Source organism: Mus musculus, chromosome 12 (assembly GCF_000001635.26).
Source record: "Mus musculus strain C57BL/6J chromosome 12, GRCm38.p6 C57BL/6J".
NCBI lineage: Eukaryota > Metazoa > Chordata > Mammalia > Rodentia > Muridae > Mus > Mus musculus.
Genome location: NC_000078.6, coordinates 28,506,203 through 28,527,500, shown reverse-complemented (window position 1 = coordinate 28,527,500; position 21,298 = coordinate 28,506,203). Strand labels below are relative to the sequence as shown.

At 44.6% G+C, this 21,298-nt stretch overlaps 1 protein-coding gene across 6 annotated transcripts in view; it reads left to right on the top strand.

Annotated features, from left to right (window-relative positions):
• Nucleotides 1–21,298, top strand: part of Dcdc2c (doublecortin domain containing 2C) — a 115,148-nt gene that overhangs the window by 25,442 nt on the left and 68,408 nt on the right. For 2 of the 6 annotated variants that reach the window (XM_017315166.1, XM_017315167.1), the window contains 5 exons: nucleotides 686–809; nucleotides 2,726–2,826; nucleotides 10,786–10,854; nucleotides 16,494–16,535; nucleotides 17,025–17,131. In XM_017315166.1, coding sequence (XP_017170655.1) covers nucleotides 686–809; nucleotides 2,726–2,826; nucleotides 10,786–10,854; nucleotides 16,494–16,535; nucleotides 17,025–17,105 — 417 coding nt within the window. In that variant the 3' untranslated portion in view covers nucleotides 17,106–17,131. Of the gene's footprint in view, nucleotides 1–685; nucleotides 810–2,725; nucleotides 2,827–10,785; nucleotides 10,855–11,326; nucleotides 11,466–13,340; nucleotides 13,572–16,493; nucleotides 16,536–17,024; nucleotides 17,132–21,298 lie in introns of those variants that run through there. The other 4 variants (NM_001373956.1, NM_001373957.1, NM_001373958.1 and 1 more) reach the window with 4 other exon arrangements.

The following is a 21,298-nucleotide window of genomic DNA, read 5'->3' as shown; positions in this document are numbered from 1 at the left end:
CTAAAATTAGATCTGCTGAGATCCTGCTTTCTGTATTTATAACACACTTTGGCTTACTGCAACACCCTTTAAAACCATCAGGGGCATTTAACTTGATCTCTTGTGTGAGGTGAATATTTATATATTTGTCTGAATTTGCTTCCAAATATTTGAATTAAGACAGGGGGGAAAAAGAAAAAAGAAAAAAATAGGAGAAGAAATTATTTTCAGTACAAAGATTGGCAGGGTCTTAAGAACCTTTGGTTTTGTGATGACCGTGTACTTTATTGTTATTGTCTATAGATTGTATAAAAATTGTATAAAAATTTTCAGCTTTCCCTTACTGTGCTGTAGCATGGTTGATTTTTGAGCCTTGTTTTGGGTACACATTGTCTACTGGGGCAGATTTGGAGTGCTCCTGGGCAGTAGCTTTTGGTAGGCTTCAAAGTATGTACTCTAAAGACTGGAGGAGTCCCTTTTGTGTCACCTCTCGTGTAGTACCCAAACCCATCCTAGGCTTGGAAGCCAAATGGCCTCCAGCAGTGGATCTGGGAAGGAGGCAGAACTATTCCTTCAGAAGGGGAATGGAGGAGAGTGGTGAGACCCAGAGAGGCTTCTTGGGTTCCTGGGTTTCTTGTCTTTGTCCACTCCAAGGACCAATGTGGCCTCTACCCCTGACACCTTTTGTTCTTAATCTGCATATTAGGTGGAGTCCAAAGTAAAAGAACCTCTTCAAAATGACAGTGTACCACCTAGAAGTCAGGATTCTGTTTATTATGCCAAAGAGAAAAAGCAGATGGATACAGAACTTTTAGTTCAAAGTGGTGCAGGTAATGGGGTGCTTCATCTCCTGCAGGATACAAAAATGTGCTTTCTCTGTGTGTGTTCATATGTGGTATGCATGTTGCATATAGTGTACATGTGTGTTTCATGTGTATATGTTTCACATGTGTGATATATTATGTATGTGTATAGTGTTCGTGGGATGTGTGTATATGTTTGTTGTGTGTAGTGTATGTTAGTGTATGTGTATGGGGTAGGTGGTTTATACATGCCATTAAGGTGTATGTATGTGTATATGTATGGTGTATGTATAGTGTATATATATAAGGGGTGTGAGGTATACATTTGTGTATTGTCTCTATATATGTATGATATGTGTAGTATGTATTGTTTGTATATATATGGTGTATATGGTGTATGTTTGATATGTGTGGTTTATGTGTATGTGTAGTGTGTATATGTATGGGGTACATTGTATGTATGTATTTGAGTATATATGTAGTGTATGTTTTTAAATGTTTATTTATTTATTTATTTATTTATTTATTTATTTATTTTAATGTGACTACACTGTAGCTGTACAGATGGTTGTGAGCCTTCATGTGGTTGTTAGGAATTGAATTTTTTTTTAGGACCTCTGCTCACTCCGGTTGTCTCCTCTGGCTCCAGTTAACTCTACTCACTCAGTCCCTGCTTGCTCTGGTCCAAAGATTTATTTATTATTATACATAAGTACACTGTAGCTGACTTCAGACACACCAGAAGAAGGTGTCAAATCTCATTGTGGGTGGCTGTGAGCCACCATGTGGTTGCTGGGATTTGAACTCAGGACCTTTGGAAGAGCAGTCAGTGCTCTTACCTGCTGAGCCATCTTGCCAGCTCTAGTGTGTATATTTATGTATGGCATGTATGTGTGTATTATAGTGTATATATGTATGGCGTATGTGGTATATGTGTGTGCATAGAGTATATATGTATGGTATGCACTGCAGACGAAGCTTATTCTGCAACCTCCTTTCTTGGAGGGACTTGATTATCAAGCTTGATAATCTCATCTTGAGGAGGAGCAGTAGGCTACTGACCAGATCAGTAATGTTCCACAGCCGAGGGCAATGGGAGTTTAATTAGGAAGCCTTAAAAATGTCATATATATAAAAATTTCACATTTTCATCCTCATGAGGACCATAGATACTCTTGCTGTGTTAACTAAGTCCATCTTTTGAGGGACCCTTGAACATAGAAGCCATTTAGCTTGTTCCTATGTACCTTTAGAAGAGGGATCCAGCCCTCACTGTAACATGAAATAATTACGATAGCTTTTGCCACACCTACTCTTATTCTTATTGCTGTACTGTCCCCTCTGCTGTACCCTTTTAGGTGCTTAGGTCTAATGAGGCCCTTCCTCAGGTATGTCTCCATTTCCAGTCTGATAGATGCAGTGGGAGGGACTTCTTAGTGTCTGGTTATGAGAGCAGTCAGGAAGCAGGTGAGACGTGTGAGAGATGTCCCTCCTACACAGCTCTACTGACAAAAGCAGGTGGGAGAAGACCCTCCCACATTGCTCTACAGACAGGAAACAGGTGGGAGATGTCCCTCCCACATTGCTCTATAGACAAGAAGCAGGTGAGAGATTGGATGATTTGGGAAACCTCTGGACACAGAGATGCTCAAGTTGGTCTAGGATCTTTGTGGAAGTAGAGACTAGATAGGCACTGCAAAAATTGGGGCCCACTGAGCTGAGGCCTTTACAGAAGCAAAGACACAGGGAGGGACAGAGAGAGGAGAGAGAACAGATATGCAGGGGGCATATGGACTGGGGGACTTGCCCTATCTGGGCTTCTATCTGATGGTATAAGAAGCTTGGGAGCTGCAGAATTGAAACTTTGATTTTTGGGTCAGAAAATATAAACTGGGGATCAGTTCTCTACTGGTTTGAAAGGATTGTCTGTTACTCTCCCTCAGAAGGTGATGTTTATAAAGCCCAGACTCCGGCTAAGGAGGCCCAAGAAGCCCTGGAAGTCAAGGAGGACCCAGAGGTGAAGGTGGAGGTGCCAGTCGATCAGGTGGGTAGCAAGGGCTGGCACCATTTTGACTCAGTTATGTCAGCCCTGACTTCTCCTATCCCTACTTCAGCCTCACCCCCAAGTTCCCCCTGGCCTCTAGAAGGTTCTGTGTACATCCAGTTAGCTACTTACCCATCCTTAGAGGCCCCATGCCAGACAGTTTTTGGTCTCTTCTTCCCTCCTCAAACACTTGTGCTGAAAGAGCCATGGACAACTGCCACCTGTTATTGTCTCTGCCCTGGTCTAAGTTGTGAATACCACATGGTAGGGGTAGCTGTCTGCTTTGCTCAAGATTGATACCCTAGTGCCTATGAAGGCTCCTGGCGTGCACACAGCAATTCAGCTTCATCTGTGGGAGAATGGAATGAGAAAGAGTGCTCTCCATGTACTTACGCACAGATGGGGGTGACTCGTGAGGATGGCCAAGGACGTGTTGCGCATTGGGTACATGGTGTAGTGCCCTAGGTCTGGCATCATCCAGTTACTATCTCCTCTGCAGGAGGAACGACAAATAGAGAGTGTCAAGATAGTCTCAGGGAAGAGGAGGGAAGCAGGGAGAAGGGAAGGGATGATGACCTCAGGGCCTCTGCACTGGTGACTAGATAGGGGGAAAACCAGTGTGAAAGGGGACCAGGTGAGGGCTGCAGGTGTGGACCTCAGGGAGCTGGCAAGGTGCAGGGAGGGATGGGTATGAACAAGCTGTGTGATGGCGAGCTCTGGCCTCGATTGCTCCATAAGAGACCCCCCCCCATTCATTCCGATTACCCACACCTGGGCCCCTCTCATTCTCCTGTGGAGGATTATTTTAGGTAACCCAAAATTGTATGACTTCATCCTAATTGTCCACCACAAAGCAGACACCACCTCCTGCTGGTAGCCTTGGGGGAGAAAATTTATAATCTGGGAAAGGTAGGTGTTAGCATGTGAGTCCCTTTTACACTGCTCTGAGCCAGACAGGTAGAGGTGCTCTTGGAATCCAGGGCACCACCCGGGGAACCACTGAGTCCTCCCACCCCTCTGGGTAATCCAGCACTTGAACTTTGCTTCTTTCTCTGCTATGCCTTTCCTAAAGCATGGTTTTAGCATAGTCCAGCCATTTGCTGGCTCCCTACTTCTTGGGCATCGATCGGTCTTCCCCTTGCGTCCGGCTGAAGCTTCCAAGTCACAGTGATGCTATTTACTCTTCTCTTTGACACGACAAAACAGAGTAGGCTTCTTTCTCTCTCTCTCTCTCTCTCTCTCTCTCTCTCTCTCTCTTTATTCAACAAAGTCTCCTTCATTATTTATTTATTTACAAATGTACAGTCACTTGAACTCGTCACGCATCGTCACCAGCAGCTGGGCTTCTCTCCCTTGGGTCCCTGGTGTAATTTACTTGGGCTCTGTGCTTTGAAACCAGCTTTATAAGTGCTTTTCTTGGCAGCTCCTGAAGGGCTGCCCAGGCCAGGAAACCCCAGATCTTTAGTCTTTCAGAGACTGCAGCTGGGGTGGTAAGATCAGAGCTGGGGACTTCCACACAGGGCGAAGTGTCTGAGTTTGTCCTTAACTTTGTCTTTAGACTTCTTTTAAGCCTTGCTTCTACACTGATTTGTAGGCTCATTGTCTGTCTTCTTGTCATCCTTGGGTGTCAGAATCAAGCTCAGAGAGCAGTGTCAGCCACTGTAATTTCACTAGGATGTTGGACAGAAAGCCATTTTTCTTAAAACTTCTATCAATTTAAATATTTTTGTGCCTTTTAGAGCCTCGCAACGAGAAAATTGTTGCTCGCTCTACAGTCATTTTTATGTGATGTTGGTCCTTGTTACTGATACATTCTTTCATGTGTTCTGCATTATAAATCAACATTTCCAGCATGAATTTTACTATTTATATCCTTTTTATTTCTTTTTGATATATGGTTTCACTGTGTAGCCCTGACTATCCTGGAATTGGTTATGTAGACCAGATGGCTGTGAACTCACAGAGTTCCCTCTGCCTCTGCCTCCTAAGTGCTGGGATTAAAGGTGTCTACTGCCATGCCTGGCCAAACCCACTGTAATTTGTGTACAGTGCCCTTCAGTTTCCTGTGCACTTGATGTCCATTGTGTTTGACACTGTGGTGTGGTTTTTCTCACTGTAGTATAGTGTGGTCTGAGAGGAAGGAAAGGGTCAGGTGGTAACTTAGGCTTTTCTCTGGAACGAGCTACTTTGGAGGAAGAAGAGTCAGGCAGGTGAGGGAGGTGGCCTCTCCCTGTACTCTCCCTGCACAGCATCAGGTCACAGTAAGAGATGCTTGGAAACAGGAATATCTACTGATTCGTCTCTCCTCTGGGAAGGGGTAGGGGTGCTGCAGTGAACCCAGACATTCTAGTGGTCAGTGACAATGTGAGTGCTGGCTTTGCAGCAGTGAGGAGGTGTGAAAAGGAGACCTCCTAAGGGTGAACTGATCAGCTGACCTCCATCTGTGCTTACCTGAGTGACCTGTGGAACTGAGGGAAGAGGCTGGGGATCAGGGCTTGTTGCCCAGAAGGAGTGTTGGAGAGAGCGGTTATGGGGGGCTTGTTTTCTGCAAAGCATACTGGTTAAGTTACTTGACTTAGTGTATCCCACCAACACCACCAGCACCATGGCCTTATTCTTCCAGTGTTTATGAAATGCAGTTGAAATGGGCACAAGAAACCCTGTGTGATGTGGTCAGTAGACACAAAGTGCAGTCAGGCAGAGGGACACTCAGTTCACATAGACAGACTAGTGCCCTCCCCGCTGGGTTCTGATCTTTGGAAAGACTTGAGAAAGTGCGCAGAGCAGTGAGCAGTAACCATGCCATAGCCTGGATGCTCTCCTGGTTTGAAATTACCAAATAACTTACTTTATTACTTTTGAACTCAATTTATTTTTCAAGACAGTGTGTGAGTGAGTGAGTGAGTGAGTGTGTGTGTGTGTGTGTGTGTGTGTGTGTGTGTGTGTGTGTGTGTGTAGCCTTGGCTGTCCTAGAACTCACTCTGTAGACCAGGCTGGTCTTGAACTCAGAGATCCACCTGTTTCTACTCCCCAATTGCTAGGATTAAAGGTGTGCACTACCACCATCCAGCTCACACTCACAAAAATTTTTAACACACAGTCAAACTAGCTAAATTATGTGCCAGGAAGTAACAAGAGTGACCTGTAGTCCTATTGCTTGTAGGCTCTTTGTTCCACTTTGAAACCTCATTAGCAAGGTTTCCATTGTCTGAGTTCTCTTGAAGTTCTGTTTTTCCAAACTCTTACCATAATGTTCCAATAAGCTGTGCTTACTGCATTCTATGGCATCTCTAGCCTGTAGCTCCTTCAGTTCTTCCTTATTCCTCCCACGAATCAGGTGCAGAAAACTATGACCCTCATGGTTAGGTTTACCACATCAATAGCCTGGCTCTTTGGTACAGTTGTCTTCATTAGTTACTATTCTCAGTGCTGTGAAGCAGTGAGAGGCAACAAGAATGAACAAGCAGTCTTGGTTAGGAAGTGTGATGGTGGGTCGTGAGGAGGCAGTCACATTTTATATGCACCGAGGAGATAAGTGCTTTGTCACTCATTTATAAACACCAATGTTGAAATATTGCATCGTTTAAAGATGTTGTCTTAATGAGCCTCTCTAATGCTGTAATGAAACATTCTGACCAAAGCAACTTGGGGAGAAAATGTCTTATTTGGCTTTCTAGACTTCTACATTGTAGTCCATCACTGAAGGAAGTCAGGACAGGAGATCAAACAGGGCTGGAACCTGACGAGAGTTGATGCACAGATGATAGAGGGGTGCTGCTTACTGGCTTGCTCCTCATGGCTTGCTTAGTCTGCTTTTTTACAGAACCCAGGACCACCAGACCAGGGGTGGCACCACCCAAAATGAGCTGCACCTTCTCCCATCAATAACTCATTAGGAAAATGCCCTACAGCCAGGCACTCCTTCAATTGAGGTTCCTTCCTTTCAGATAACTCTAGGATGTGTTAAAAGTTGATATAAAATTAGCCAGCACAGCTCTCAAGTGATGTGTAATGATGTCTTTCATGGATCTAATTATATTTGTTTAAATATGTTTAAGGATAGACAGGCTTCTGCATTTGCAGGCTCTGGTTAGCCCAGCACATGACCTTTTGCTTCCCTCTGTGCAGAAATGGTTTTAAATTTGATCTGCACATAGTTCTATTTCCAAAGACAGGAATTTGGGCTGTTCCTAGGTGATACGTCCTCCAGGTGAGACTTGGGGAGGGTGGGCTGACGGAAACTGTGAGGGACAGAACCTGATACCTGTTCTGTGTACCTGAGTCTAGGCCATTTGTAACAAACAGAGGCTCATTCTGAAGGCTGGGAAGTCCAGGGTTGAGGCATTAGTGAGTGACTTCCTGCCATGTCATCACATGGTGAGATGGTGAAACTGCTTTCACACAGCATCAGCTTGTGCTGGGACACTCAGCGCCTCCCACTACTGTTGTGAGGGTGACTGTGCGTCAGGAAGATGGGGAGGGATGAGCACTTAAGTCACTGTGCTGATACCTCTGGAGTCACAAAGAGTCACAGCAGAAGTTGAGTCTTTGCTTTGACCAACTGACTGCATCTCCTAGGCTTACCGGTTTCCCCCCATAGAGTCAAGAACAAGTTGCTGGCTAAGCTGAGATGATGGTCTCATCAGGAGGTCAGTGAAGGCTCCTGTTCTCTGCGGATTGCCTAATTAGAAGTCTTGTGTGGAGTAATGGAGCCTTAGAGCTTTGGGGTCTCTAGGTATGGAGAGTGGCTCAGAGGAAGCTGAGGCAGGTCCTGAATGTATTTGTTTTAATGAATATATTAAAAACACAATTATGGAAATCTCACAGAGCAGATTAAGCATGGAACATGTAACTGTCACTGTCACAGAGCACACAGAGCAGATTAAACATGGAGCATGTAACTGTCACAGAGCACCTGAGGTCCATGCAGATGCCTCAGTGAGATGGAAGATTCTAGAGGCAGCAGATTCAGCTCACCAGGTGTGATGAGTATTCCCGTTCTCCCATGACCCCTCCTGCCTTCCTCTACACACTGGTCTCAGGCTTGCTAGCTCAGTTACGTGCCATGTATAAGGCAAGAATGCTGTTGTGGAGGTCAGAGGCTTCCTCATTTCAGTAGAGACACATTTCCTGAGGGGCTTCCGAAAGATCTTTCTGGTCTTTATCTAGTCTGTATCTGGTTCCCCTCATATCCAGTCAGAGGCATCTGAGCCCTGATGGGCAGGAAGGTTCACTTCTGGGGTCTGGCTTCCCTGAAGTTTGTGACTGACCCTTGAAAAAATAGTTGCAACTTAGTTTGTAAACAAAGAACAACGTAAAGATAGCTCTGAGACTGGTAGTGTGTCACACCAGGTCACGAGTGTTTTATCTGCACTCATGCACCCTTCTCAACATCGGGGAAGACGTCTGTCCTTCTGCAGCTTCTCCAGGCTTTAAACAGGGGCACTGACCCCCTAAGAGCTGCTCAGAAGCCTGGCACTTTAGGTTAATAAGGTGTGTCGTCCCTAACCCCAATATCAAACTTCTATTGCCTTTGGGATCCCACCTGTCTAGAATGTCAAAGCCCTCCTGTTACAGGCGAGCATGGATCCTGCTTGGGCTCTATGCCAGGAGCAACAACCCTCTATCCAGCAGGTGCAGAGATGGCTTTTCCAGGGAGTGGCTTTTCCTATCTTCCTCCCCCTTCCCATCATGCCATCTGTTGATGCTACTCCTGAGCCTACTTCCACACTCAGTATGCTCAGAAGCACTACACGGTGGCCTTTTCCTCCACCTGGTAACTCCAGCCACTCTTCCCTCAGAACACTCCCCTCTTCCAGCAAGCACCTTGCTGAACCAGCACCCAACTTGCCTTCTGTCTCTGGTCACATCTTTCTAGGGTTCGGTGAAGGGTCTATGTTGGGACTTCTTTTCTCACCTGGTAGGCTCCCGAGTCTCATCTTCGAACTGTTCCATATCTACATTGTGCTATTGCCCAGAGCCTACCCACCCTCTTCCTGAGTCCATCACTCCTCTCACCTGGCAGCATCTCATGACCGGGTCTTTGCATTTTTTCTGCTCCCTGCTTGACCATTCTGCAGTCTGAGAGCACTGTGCCTCACTTGCAGCAAGTTTTGCAATGCCTTCTGGGCTTCCGGCATGCACTTCCGGTTCCTTTCGTGCTTGTTAGTGTCCTATATTTTTAAGATCTTGAGTGCAAGCAAACACATCCTTCAGCTTCTTGAGGATGTGTTTGTTTGCACTCAAGATCTCTAACAGAGTAGGACTCACAGCAGTGGGTGTCCTTTTTCTGTTTATTGGATGAATGAGTGACACAGCGCTGGCTGTCACATCAGGTACCCTTTGAAGAGTTTTGAAAAAATCTGTTTTTATGTAGTTTGCACAGTCCTTGCACATAGGATTAGGATTACTTGTCTATGAGTCTATAGGGATGTAACATCCATGTCACACTGGTAGGACTAATGGTGAGCTAATGAGATTGGGGCATTGGCCACTAGCCCACACGTCTGTACAGCGATGCTCTTCTACTCTAACAGACAGCTCCAGATAGCTCTTTGCCTGTTGTCAGTTCTTTACTGGTTTAGCTCAGATGTGCCGTATGACCTGCCTTCTGTGGCCAGTGGGGGCAGCTCCAGCCTCTTGCCTTGACTCAGTGTCCTTGGGATCACACCCGTTGGGTGTCCTGGGCGATGTGATGAAGGAGTAGAGTTCTAGCAGCCCCTGCCCTCGAGGACATGTGGCGCATACATGTGGCTTGCTGCTGTCGAGTCAGCCTGTCTCAGCAGATGTGACACTGAAATGCAAGTGGCCCACCAACAGAACTGCTCAAACGAGAGTTGGGAGAGGGAGAGGGTGCAGAGGACTGATAGAGTTGGCTCACTGCCTGTTTCTCACACATCCCCGGGACCTGGGAAGGATTAGAAGCCAAGGGAGGGCACACTGCTCTGAAGGGCTGAGAGCAACCAGGCTGTAGAGGTTACCTATAGAACGGGGAACAACCTTTTAGCTGGGGGGCACCTGGCATGGCCATAGCATTTTAAATTAATGAAATAATTACAAATATTTGTCGATATGTTTGCATTTATGTATGAGGGTGTGTGCTTGCCACAGCATGAGTATAGAGGTCTGGACAACTTTGGGTGTCAGTTGTCATCTTTCACATTGTTTATAGAGCATCCCTTCTGTAGCCCAGGCTAGTTGGGGAATCTCCTGCCTCTGTCTCCTGTTTCACAATAGGAGCACTTAGAGTATAGATATGCACATAGATATAGGTGTCCAGTTTTTGTGTGGGTTATGGGGAGAGCCAGACACACTTTATCTCACTGGATTCTTTCTTTCTTTCTTTCTTTCTTTCTTTCTTTCTTTCTTTCTTTCTTTCTTTCTTTCTTTCTTTCTTTCTTTCTTTCTTTCTTTCTTTCTTTCTTTCTTTCTTTCTTTCTTTCTTTCTTCCTTCCTTCCTTCCTTCCTTCCTTCCTTCCTTCCTTCCTTCCTTCCTTCCTTCCTTCCTTCCTTCCTTCCTTCCTTCCTTCCTTCCTTCCTTTCTTTCTTTCTTTCTTTCTTTCTTTCTTTCTTTCTTTCTTTCTTTCTGAAACAGGGACCTGCTATATAGTCCAGGTGGCCTTGAACTTCCCTATAGCTCTGACTATCCTCAAATGCAGGATTTTCCTGCTTCACCCTCTTAAGATCTGGGATTACAGGTATGGGGTTACATGCCCATCTCCTGGTATTCCTGTTTACATGAAAAGAAGTCACAGAGCCCCTCTCTAAAGATGTCTCCATTTCCTTGGTGGAACTACTGGTATAAATGGAGCAAGCGATCCTGTATTTGGAAAAGCTGCACTTCCCACTTACAGCTCTGTCGGTAGAACTGGTCTGGCACAATGGTTCCCATGCTCCCTGCTTTTTCAGAGGAGTTTGGTACTGACCGTGGCTAAGCTTGACCATGCGTTTTCTCTCCAGGCACCAGCTGAAATTGTCAAAGAAATTGACGAGATAGGCGATAGCAGCCCTGGCCTGAAGAGTGGCATGGTGAGTGAAGTTCGTTTTACTTTTGATGGTAGCATTCCAATCCACCTTCTTGTGATAGGTTTGGCAGAGCTCATGGTTGATGGTCAAGGATCTGGGAACACAGGCTGGTCCCAGGGCTGGTCCCAGATCACAAATGCATATCAGAGTGGAAGCACTATTTATTTCAGGAAGGCTCAGGGGTAATTCTAATCACCTCTGTACTTGTCTTAAGTATTCTTCAGTGCACTTCCCAGCACAATGGTGTAAGCTTTTTTCCACCTGGTTTTAGGCTATAGCTAGGTTGGGGTGGGGAAGTACAGCAGCCTCTTTGAGGGTAGCTTCCGATTACGAGACAGCCATCTACATTTACCAGTGAGTGCTATGTCTACAGCCTCAGTTTAGGAGGTCAGGCTGTGTGTGGCTACCTGCAGATGGCAGCTCAGGATGGTGCAGGACACAGGGCTATAGCTTCCTGCTTGTTCTTCCTGTCCAGGTGTCTTGGAAACATCGTCTGGGGAGGCAGGTGTTCCGGGGTCTCTTGAGTCCAGGTGGTGACAAGTCTACATAATATGTACACACTGGGAAAACAAAATACACTTTACATATGCGATCACCATTATGTCGCTAAGGAATGAATTGCCGTGGTTTGTCGTCTTCAACGTTCTATCTCCAGGTGTTTTCCAAAGGGGTTTACGTTTCAGGCATTTGGCCAGTCTGACATGGTACTCTTTACAGCTGCAAACAAATATGGGCTTTAAGGATGATGGGAGGGTTTTTTTTTTTTTTTTTTGTCCTAGTTTGGCAAGTGGCCTTTGAAGGAAGGTGAAGGGGCCACAGGAGATTTGTTAGGTTTTTATAGGCACACTAGAGGAGCTTGGGAATCTTGGGAGTCAGAGAAAATGGCACCCTCACAGAATACATCTTTCTTCTCTGTACAGCCCTGAAGGGCTTGGGTTTGGGGGTGGTTTTTAGTGAGAGTGGTTACTGGCTATGTCTAATGGAATAGAGAGTACTTTCTAATGAAGAACAAGGGTTGATTTTAATTTCTCCGGTGTCACGAAGTAAGACTGTTCCGGGAACAGGAATAGCAATGAAGGAGGCTGCCCCAGAGGAAGAAGAGTTTAGGGTGAAAGGGCTACGTGTGCTCACAGGGATCATAAGAAGAGAGGAGATGATGCTCATGGCTTCATGGAAGGGGTGCCCATACATTTCAAACTTCTCTTTACAGGGTATTTGCACCAAGTCCACCCTATCATCCTGAACCACTGAGGGAAATCTGTACAGGGCTCTAGGTAGGGTTTTATTCATTGGTAACCTGGTACTAGACTATGACAGATCTAATTTTATAGAATGATTCAAAATATCTCCCTTAATGAGAACAACATTGCAGGAATAGCTGTACCCCATTTTTAGAGAAGGGGCCAAGGGCTAAGCTTTGGGGTGGAAGGTGGCAGAGGGCAGGCACTCTTTCTTCTGTTGACAAGTACTGGGAATGTTATGTGGGCAGGTCAGAGCAGATCAGAATAGAGGGAACATGTTTGGGATACCCTGAGTACCCTGTGGACACACACGAGTGCTGGCCCAGCTCTTTAAAGTAGACATCAAAAACAGATGATAAAGAGGGAAAACTCAATGGAAAAACAACTTATTAACATTTCAGTCTGAAATCAATGGATGGGACTCTGGATTTCAACCTGGATTTGAACCACACCAAAGTCTGAGTATTCCCGGCAGTGAGCCAAGCCAGTTACTGGTTTTCTTAATAGATATTTGCTGTTGGTTTTCCCAGTCCAGTTCTTACAACTGCCTGGTGTTTTGTCTGAGAGTGTTTGGTTCTTCCAAGTCTGTGCCCTCTCCTTGCTTTCTGGCATGCCCTGCACAAGCGTCTCTGCTGTGCTCATTATCTCTCTATTGGTGTGAAACACCTCATGAATTTGAAATTGTTTGTCCCTAAAATCTTCCAAGCCTTGTCCTGGAAGGTTCTGAGTGATCCAGCACTTGTGTGCATTATCACAGCAAGCAGTGGCCCCGAGAGAGAAGCCACACCCCACTGGTTTTCCTGGCCAGCAGGCCACTGTGCTGTATGCCCACTCTTAATGAGTCATTTGTACATTCATTGTTAAGTCTATTTTTAGGGCATTTGAGATGGACTGTATTAAGTTTCTTAGACATGTTAGTGCTGGCTGGCCACTGTGAAGATGGACTGTGACATCCCTAAGCAGCTGAAATGGTTTCATCATTTTACATGTCTTCCAGACTTCTTTAAAAGCTTTGAGTTATTTGTGACAGGGTCATTCAAATTTAAATATATAATTCAAAAATAAAATGCAAGTTGCCTTGTGAAGCTGTGAGAAACATTGTTAGCATGGACAGTATCTTAAAATATATTTCTGACATTTGGTCACAGATTTTCTAATTTTTTTTTGGTGGTATATAAACTTTGCTGTTTTGATAGTTTTTAAGCACTGAATCCAGCGCCATCGCTTACATTCATGCTCTACACACAGTCTATTCTTAAGACAGTTTCAACCACCACACAGTCCGTCCTGGAAGCAGACTCCCTCTCCTCTGACTCCCCCAGTTCCGAGGATCAGCGCTAAGCCCTTGACAGCCTCAGCCTGAAGGAGCTTTTCAGATGAATTTGTTAGGATTGAGACTCTCCTTAGGCCCAGGAGTTGTGGACAAGTGCATTCATTTTGTTATTCTATGTGTAAAATAAAAATTAAAAAAAAAATAGAGCCATGCGTCCGTGTGAGAGTTCTTCCTCCTGAGGACCCTGGAATAGGTGCAATGTGCAGCCCTGACAACAACCATATTCAATACTGTCGCCATCATCAAAGTGGAACGTTACTAACATTGATGCATGGGAAAAGCCCTTCTGTGAAGTGAAAATGAAATGCATACTTTGTCCTTTCTCATGCTCCAACTTGTCTTCATTGAAGGTGACTTTAATTACACTGGGTGAGTACTGGTGCACTCAGGTAGACTGGAATAAGCTCCAGCTTTATTTACATTTATTTATGCTTCCATATACTTATTTCTTATGTGGGCACTATGTTGTACATGTAGAGGTCCTGGGACAGCTTGCATGAATCAGTTCTCTCCTCCCACCATGTAGACCCTGGGACTAGAACTCAGCCCGTCAGGTTGGTGGGAGGCACCTTTAACAGCTGTACCACTGCACCAGCCCTGTTCTTCAGTTCCCAATGGCCCAATCTGTGTGGTACCACTGGCTGTAAATGATTTATAGAGAAGCAATGCTCTGCAATTCTATACTATCTGATCATTTGGTAAAACCAGGTGTAAAGTTTTTGGAAACATGAATTTCCTTTTCAGAATATAGGAGAAAAGTCTGATTGGCAGTGTATGCCCAGACAATATGACAAGGACTGTATAGATAGCCTGCATTTCCCATGCCTCTCCAGTGGGGTCTGCAGGCCAGCTCTGTAGGGTGCCACAGAGAAGCCTTTCACTTGGAAATGCCAAATTTCACGGGGCTACAAGGGTTCTTGACTTTGGGTTCCAATCTTTAAAAAAAATTTTTTTTTAAAGTTTTCCTAACCTTGGAGATCCTATATAAAAACTTCAGGGGCTGGAGGGATAACTCAAGGTGCTCTGAGAAAGGGGCACAGGAGGAACTGACTTTAAATTTTAGGTTATGAGAGATTTTTTTTTCTCTCTCCAAGAACAGACTTTGTAACTTCTTGCTCCTGTTGGGACACACAAGCTGTCTGTCCTGTCCTCTGTCAGTCCAGCTTTAACACCCTCCATAGCTCCTTGCAGATGCTGCCTTCTTTTCTCAGCTCCCTGGATTTCCTGTGTGTCTTCTCCACAGCTCTCCAGCCATTTACTCTTCTCCCACTATCTGGCCAGTCTTGTCCTTACTAGGGTTATCTGTGTCCCTAAGCCTGGGGTCCATTCATATCCTTGTCATCCTTCGAGCTCCTCCTCCTATTCACAGGCACACAGAATTAACTGATCTTGAATGTGATGGAGAACTTGGCAGATACCAACTAAACTTTGAGCAGCCAGGAAAAGCAGCATGGGACCAGTTAAAGGCACAGAGTGCTAGAATCAGGGGTTAGTCTCAAAGTTCTCTATCATGTGTAAGAAATGATCAATTATGTCATTATGTCCAAAGACATAATGGTTTTCTAAATGGAAAACCAGGCTTTTGTCTTTGAAAAAAATTAATGAGGTTAAAAGTCAACCAAAGCAAAGAAGAAAACACTTACAATGCGGGTCGATGTTCCTTAATTTGAAAGAGCTCCTAATGTCATGAATACAGTGATAGCCCAATAATAGAAGGCAAATGAAAAAAGCAGGAAACTCACTGACATGACAGCTCTCCAAATTCTAATCTCCATGTCTCAGTCTTATTTAAGGAAGAGCGAATAAGCAATGTAGTGTTTGCTACTTAACTCAGGTTGGTGATGCCCAGTGCTTAATAAATTTAATTATTGGTTTCTTATAAAGTATCCTTGCAGATAGCTGACAACATGTATGTAAATATAGATGCAGAAAAGCTGTAGTACTTCTTAGGTTGGCTTATGAATTGGTGCAGTCTTTTAAAGATTATATTTTTAAAAGTTAAATTGTATATATGTGCATATGCATATATGGGTTTGTACACATGAATACAGTGCTCATGAAGAGCAGAAGAGGGCATCAGATCCTCTGGAGCTGGAGTTACATACAGTTGTGAGTATCTCAACTTAGATGCTGGGAACCAAATTCTGGTCCTTTACATGAGCAGCAAGCACTCTTAAATCCTGAGACATCTCTCCAGCCCCTAGATGTAGCCTTTCAGAAGTGGAATTTTGCTTTTTATTATAATTAAATCCACAGTCTTTCCAAGCTACCAAAATAATAACTAGGAATTGCCCACAAGTATATTAATTGATAATTCGTAGAGACAAATGTGACATTCACCCATGGGAGTTGGCTAATTTGTAATCCTACCGTAGAATGAGCAGAAGAGCAGTTGACAGTGAAAACTGTGGGTTGAACTGGACGTTTGGAAGGGCGAAAGTTCTCAGAGGTTGATTAAGCAAAAATCAAACCAAAGTGCAACAGAATAGAAGGCTGTTTGTTAACTTCTTGTGGCCGTCAGCACACGCTGGTAGAATAACACACGGAAGGAAGACGTTGGTGGATTCTGCTTTCAGAGACTCTGCCTGTTATGGCCAAAAATGCATAGCACAGTTCATGGTGGTGGGAGCACATGGGATATCAGGAAGAAGAGATAAAGCTGGAGCCAGGGGACACTTCTCAAGAGGTCCAGTTCCTCTGCGTCCAATCTGCTAAAGCTGTCATGGCCTCTCCAGGCAGCCACGTCAGCTGGGGAGCATGTCTTCAAAACATGAGCCTGTGGAGACACTTCACACTCAAACCCCATAAACACCGAACAAGCTGAACATAAAAAGTGTTTAGAAAGGGAAAAGTATATACTGAGGGAAAAGGGAGGAGGAATCAGGAGAACAGGGCAAGCTGAGAGCAGCCTGGAGTGGGAGTGGGACTTAGCACAAAAGCTTGGATTTTTGTTAAGGAAGAATCTGAACTAGCCGAGGAGGGGAGAAAAGACGGGGGAGGCTAAGAGTTTATTCATGGCACCTTTCTTGCAGATACTTGATGACCATATATATTTTTTTTAATAATAGGAAAAGGAAGTGGAAAGGCTTTATGAAGATATTGACAGAAAGGTTTGTATCAACAAACTGTAGCTTTGTGTTTCGCATGCAGAAGACAGGGTGCTCCCTGGACCCTCAGATCTATCAGGTGCCTCTTAGGAATGCAAGTTCCTTACCGGTCAGAAATCCTGGCCCAGTTCTTGGGGTTAGAAAACAAAGTCAGAGGTAAAGAAATGCCCTCATAGCATTTCAGATGGGCATATGCTCTACTGTGAACACAGCCTTAGGCAACACTTCCAAAGAGCTCTCCCTGGGGAGGTACATTTTTCTAGGCAGTGGTAACAATGTCATGTTTTCATTTCAGCCATGTGCTATGAGGGGGCATGTTACCTCCCCTGGGTGTGTGTGGAAGCCCCAGACAGTGTCCCTCTCACCCTCAGCCCTGCATCAGCTCTGTGTAAAGTAGGATTAAATTGTCATGGTTGCTATGTGAATGTTGATAATGACTTTTGGTTGAGTATGCCTAATTTATTCCACTTACCCTTTGGTTCACTTGGGCAGTTTATTGCTTCATCGAGAACATGGGACATTCGTGGGAATGTGAAGGTCAGTTACATAATCAAAGCTATCGTGGGTGGCTGAGCCTAGAGCCATATGTTGGGTCCACAGTTACCAGGATAGTGGCTATGGGAATTCACCTGAAAACCTCAGGCTCTGCTTTCTCCTCTGTTAAAGTTTCATTCCTTAAATGTAACAAAGTCCAACTCTAGAGCATCCATAAAACCTGCTCAGGGTTGTTTTCTTTGTATTAACTGGTGTTGGGTGGCTCTGTGAGCTCCAGGCTCCTTAGACTACAACGCCTGGACAACCATGCTAGGTAGCACTGGTGTGTTGTGTCAGCTCCTCTCTAGGTGTCATAGTGAAGTGATTTGCCCTATGTGTACTTTGTACTTTAACCACCATTTTCCATGTTTACAGGATCAAGGGTCAGGGAGACACAGACCTGAAAGTCCTATAAAACTGGCCTCTCTGTGTAAGAGAGTGATGGTGTGCTGGCACTTACCCTACTGTTAAGCCGCACAATGAGGGTTTGTGTACCTCAGCTTGAAGTCTGGCTGGTGGCCGTTAAACCCTGAGTTAAAAAGCAGGCTGTCAGCTCTGCTATCTGTCATCCTGTCTGGGGAACAGTGGCCGTCAGTCTTTCCAACCGGGCTGGAGAGACAAGTGTGTACACAGTGATTCCTCATCTGGGTAAATGGTTTAAGTGTCAAGCAAGCCTTTGGAAAATTCATCCCTTGTCTGGCACATGTGTGATTTGCTCCCCAAGCCAAGACAGAGTCTCTCTGTGTAGTCCTGGCTATCTGGAACTCACTCTGTAGACCAGGTAGGCTGGCCTTGAGCTCACAGAGATCTGCTTGTCTCTGCCTCCTGCGTGCTGGGATTAAAGATGTGTGCCACCACTGCCCGGCTGTTATTTGCTTTTTTGCTCAGGAAAAAAAAAAGCCAAAAACTATGTAATGAAAAGATTCAGCACTCAGGAGGCAGAGGCAGATGTTGGAACTTTGTGAGTTCAAGGACAGATTGATTTACATGGTGAGTTCCAGGGCAATCAGAGGTATTTGGTGAGACCCTGACTCAAAAACAAAACAACACATGGTTTTAGATTCGGAGCAGCATTGCGCGTAGATAGTGGGTAGTTGTATCATTTTGAGCTTTAGCTCCTCTGTCTACAACAGTGGGATGACTCCCAAATAATGAAGCCAGTCCACATTTCCTAACAGTGGCAAATTGTGAATAATTGATGCATGCCACAGTATCTCCAGGAGGAAAACAGACAAAGAAAGTGAGATGTCATGAGTCTGGTACCTGTTTCTTCCACCCATAACCTGTTTTCCTCCATCTAGAAGCTGTTTTTGTTTCTACATGTGCTTTAAGATTGGTCCTCTCCTCTCCTCTCCTCTCCTCTCCTCTCCTCTCCTCTCCTCCCCTCCCCTCCCCTCCCCTCCCCTCCTCTCCTTCTTTTCTTTTTCTTTCCTTTCCCTTCCCTCCCCTCCCTCCCCCTCTACTTTCTTTTCTTTCTTTCTTTCTTTCTTTCTTTCTTTCTTTCTTTCTTTCTTTCTTTCTTTCTTTCTTTCTTTCTTTCTTTCTTTCTTTCTTTCTTTCTTTCTTTCTCTCTCTCTCTCTCTCTCTCTCTCTCTCTCTCTCTCTCTCTCTCTCTCTCTCTTTCTTTCTGGTTTTAATGTGGTGTTTTATAAAAGATCCCCCCAAAGCTATTTTAACAAATGGGGGCTGGACTTGGAAGTACACGCCTTTAATCCTAACACTTGGAAGGCTGAGGCAGGGACTTCCATGCCAGAATAGGCGGCATAGTGAAGATACTTCAACAACAAAAACCCAGACTAAACAACTAAACAAAACACCCCTCCCTCCACAAAAAAATTGAGAAACCAAAGAAGACATCCCTCCCTAATTAATACTTAATACAAATAAGACAGATTAATTCTGTGAACTAATATTGAGCCAATTTTCAGTGTTTAGAATTTTGTTCCTGATATACTTTGCAATGTTCTTACTGGTTTGAGATGGGCTTAGGTTTGCTAAACTGAGGGAGGCTCAGTTCATGTCAGAAAGATCAGCATCTGTGACAGACTTACAGTGGACCTTGTGCCTGCCGAGCTCCCTCAGGGCACCTTACAAGTGTTGTTCTCTGGTGTCATCTGTTTTGACATTTTAGATGAAGATTAAAAGGGGCAGTTTCAGTTTTTGTACTGAACACTCAATTTGATTTCTTACATGGCATATTTTTGTAGTTACAATTAAAACCAAGAGAGAAAGCTATAAAGGAAAAAGGAAACAGACATGACAACAGGAGATGACGTTCTATGTCACCAGTCTAGGTAATAGATCCTTCTACTGCACTCTGTTCTATATTTTGTCTGTTAAGAACTTTCTAGAGCACATTGCCAAACACTGGAGGGCCCTGGGCATAAAGGTTCTTGTTTTTATCATACAATATGACTACTGGATTCTTTTTGATGTCTGAGCATCCATGGTTGCCATAGTGACAAGTTCAGGTACAAAGAACAAAGGAGATGGAAAGATAATTGTGCATGTTTTTTATGAAGCTTTAAAATCTATTATAAATAATTGAGATTAAAATAAGTTTTGCTGGCTGAAAGATAGTGCCTAGCATGAGATTATTAGCATCCACATTAGCTCCCTTTAGAGATATATTTTATAAGTTTGATGACAAGGCTGAGCCTCTTCAAATGCATATGCTTAGGTTAATGCCAAAGCTGGTTGAACATCATGGCCAGGGTATTTTTAGTTTTCTGGAAAAGTAGGTTTTTTTTTTCCCCTCTCTTTAAGCATTTGTATTTTGGTGCCTCTGGAAACAAATGTGGAAAATCACCAAGCAACATGTGGGTTCATGGCTGGTATCAAATATGCCCTTTGCTATACTTGTATACCTAAAACACGTGTGTGCAATTGTTTGAAAGCTTGAAATCTTGATGTCAACATTGAGATACTTAGACTGTAATGTAAGTCTAGAAGCTTCCCTGGTCTGGCCTGGCAGTGGCACGTTGAGTGCCTGGTTACTTCTCAGGATTTGAGGAGACTATTTCTCAGAGGCAGGGTTGCGCCTTCTTGGCGTTAAGTGGTTAGCGTGTCTTGGCAAGTTCATCAGCTAGTGCTCCAGCTCCCGCTAGTTCTGCTGGGCTGTTGATGTAGAGAAGCGGTTGCAGGTGAGCAGTGGGACAGGTGTGTCACTGGGGGGACGGCTGGCCCTGCTGTGCAGCTGTGTGTGATTTCTTCCAGAGTGCCTGCCACCTGTCCTTTTACATCTGGATTTCCCGACTTCTATGAAGGGAGTGCGGGCTCACACAGTTCTCTTGAAGAAATGCCTTGCCCGTATGCTGCTGCCAGTTCTCATGCTCACCTGACTTAAGTTTATTTCTAGACTGATCTTGAGGCGTTCTCCCCGTCCTATGTGTTTGTTTTAAGCACCGCCTGAGGACACGTGTGAAGCTTGGTTCACTCAGCACTCTGAACCTTAATTCCCACGCTTTTAAGCTCAGGGTGCTCAGGCTCTCGCCACTGCTTTGCTGTCTTGTCTGTGAGTTTCAGCAGCTTTGTGGAACAGTTCATCTTGTCTAGCAAGGCTAGACATTTCTCCCAGGACAACCATTTGCTCAGATTCATCTCTTTCCTTGCCAATAGCAGTTTTCTAAAACAATTAAAAAATAAAACCTTCTGAATGATGAAGTGGGCGGGGCCTCTAAGATTTAGGAGTAAGGGTCAGAGGACTTCGGTCTTTCATAGCTTCTTATCTGTTTGATGCTATTGGCGTCTAGGAATCTTCAGAGCCACAATTTGACTCAAAGTCTTTGCTGCAATGACAAGAAAATTACAAATTTAAAAGCTGTGGTGATGGGGCTGGAAGGAATGGCTCAGCAATCGAGGGGTTGCTGCTCTTGCAGAGACCTGAGTTAGCACCTGAAGTTATATGCTCAGAACAGCCTGTAACTCCAGCGCCAGGGGATCTGACTCCTTCTTCTTGCCTCTTTCAGGTGCCTCCAAGTATGTGTGTTGTCTACACACACACACACACACACACACACACACACACACACACACATCATACACATACATCACAGACATACACCACACACACACACACACACACACACACACACACACACAATTAGTTGGATGTCTTGGCCACAGCTTTCATGGTTTATACCCATAAATGTGAATGATATTTAAATGATTTAATATTTTTTAATGAATGGCGAGCTAAGGACATTTGACAAGTTCCTTCCCCTGCAGCTACT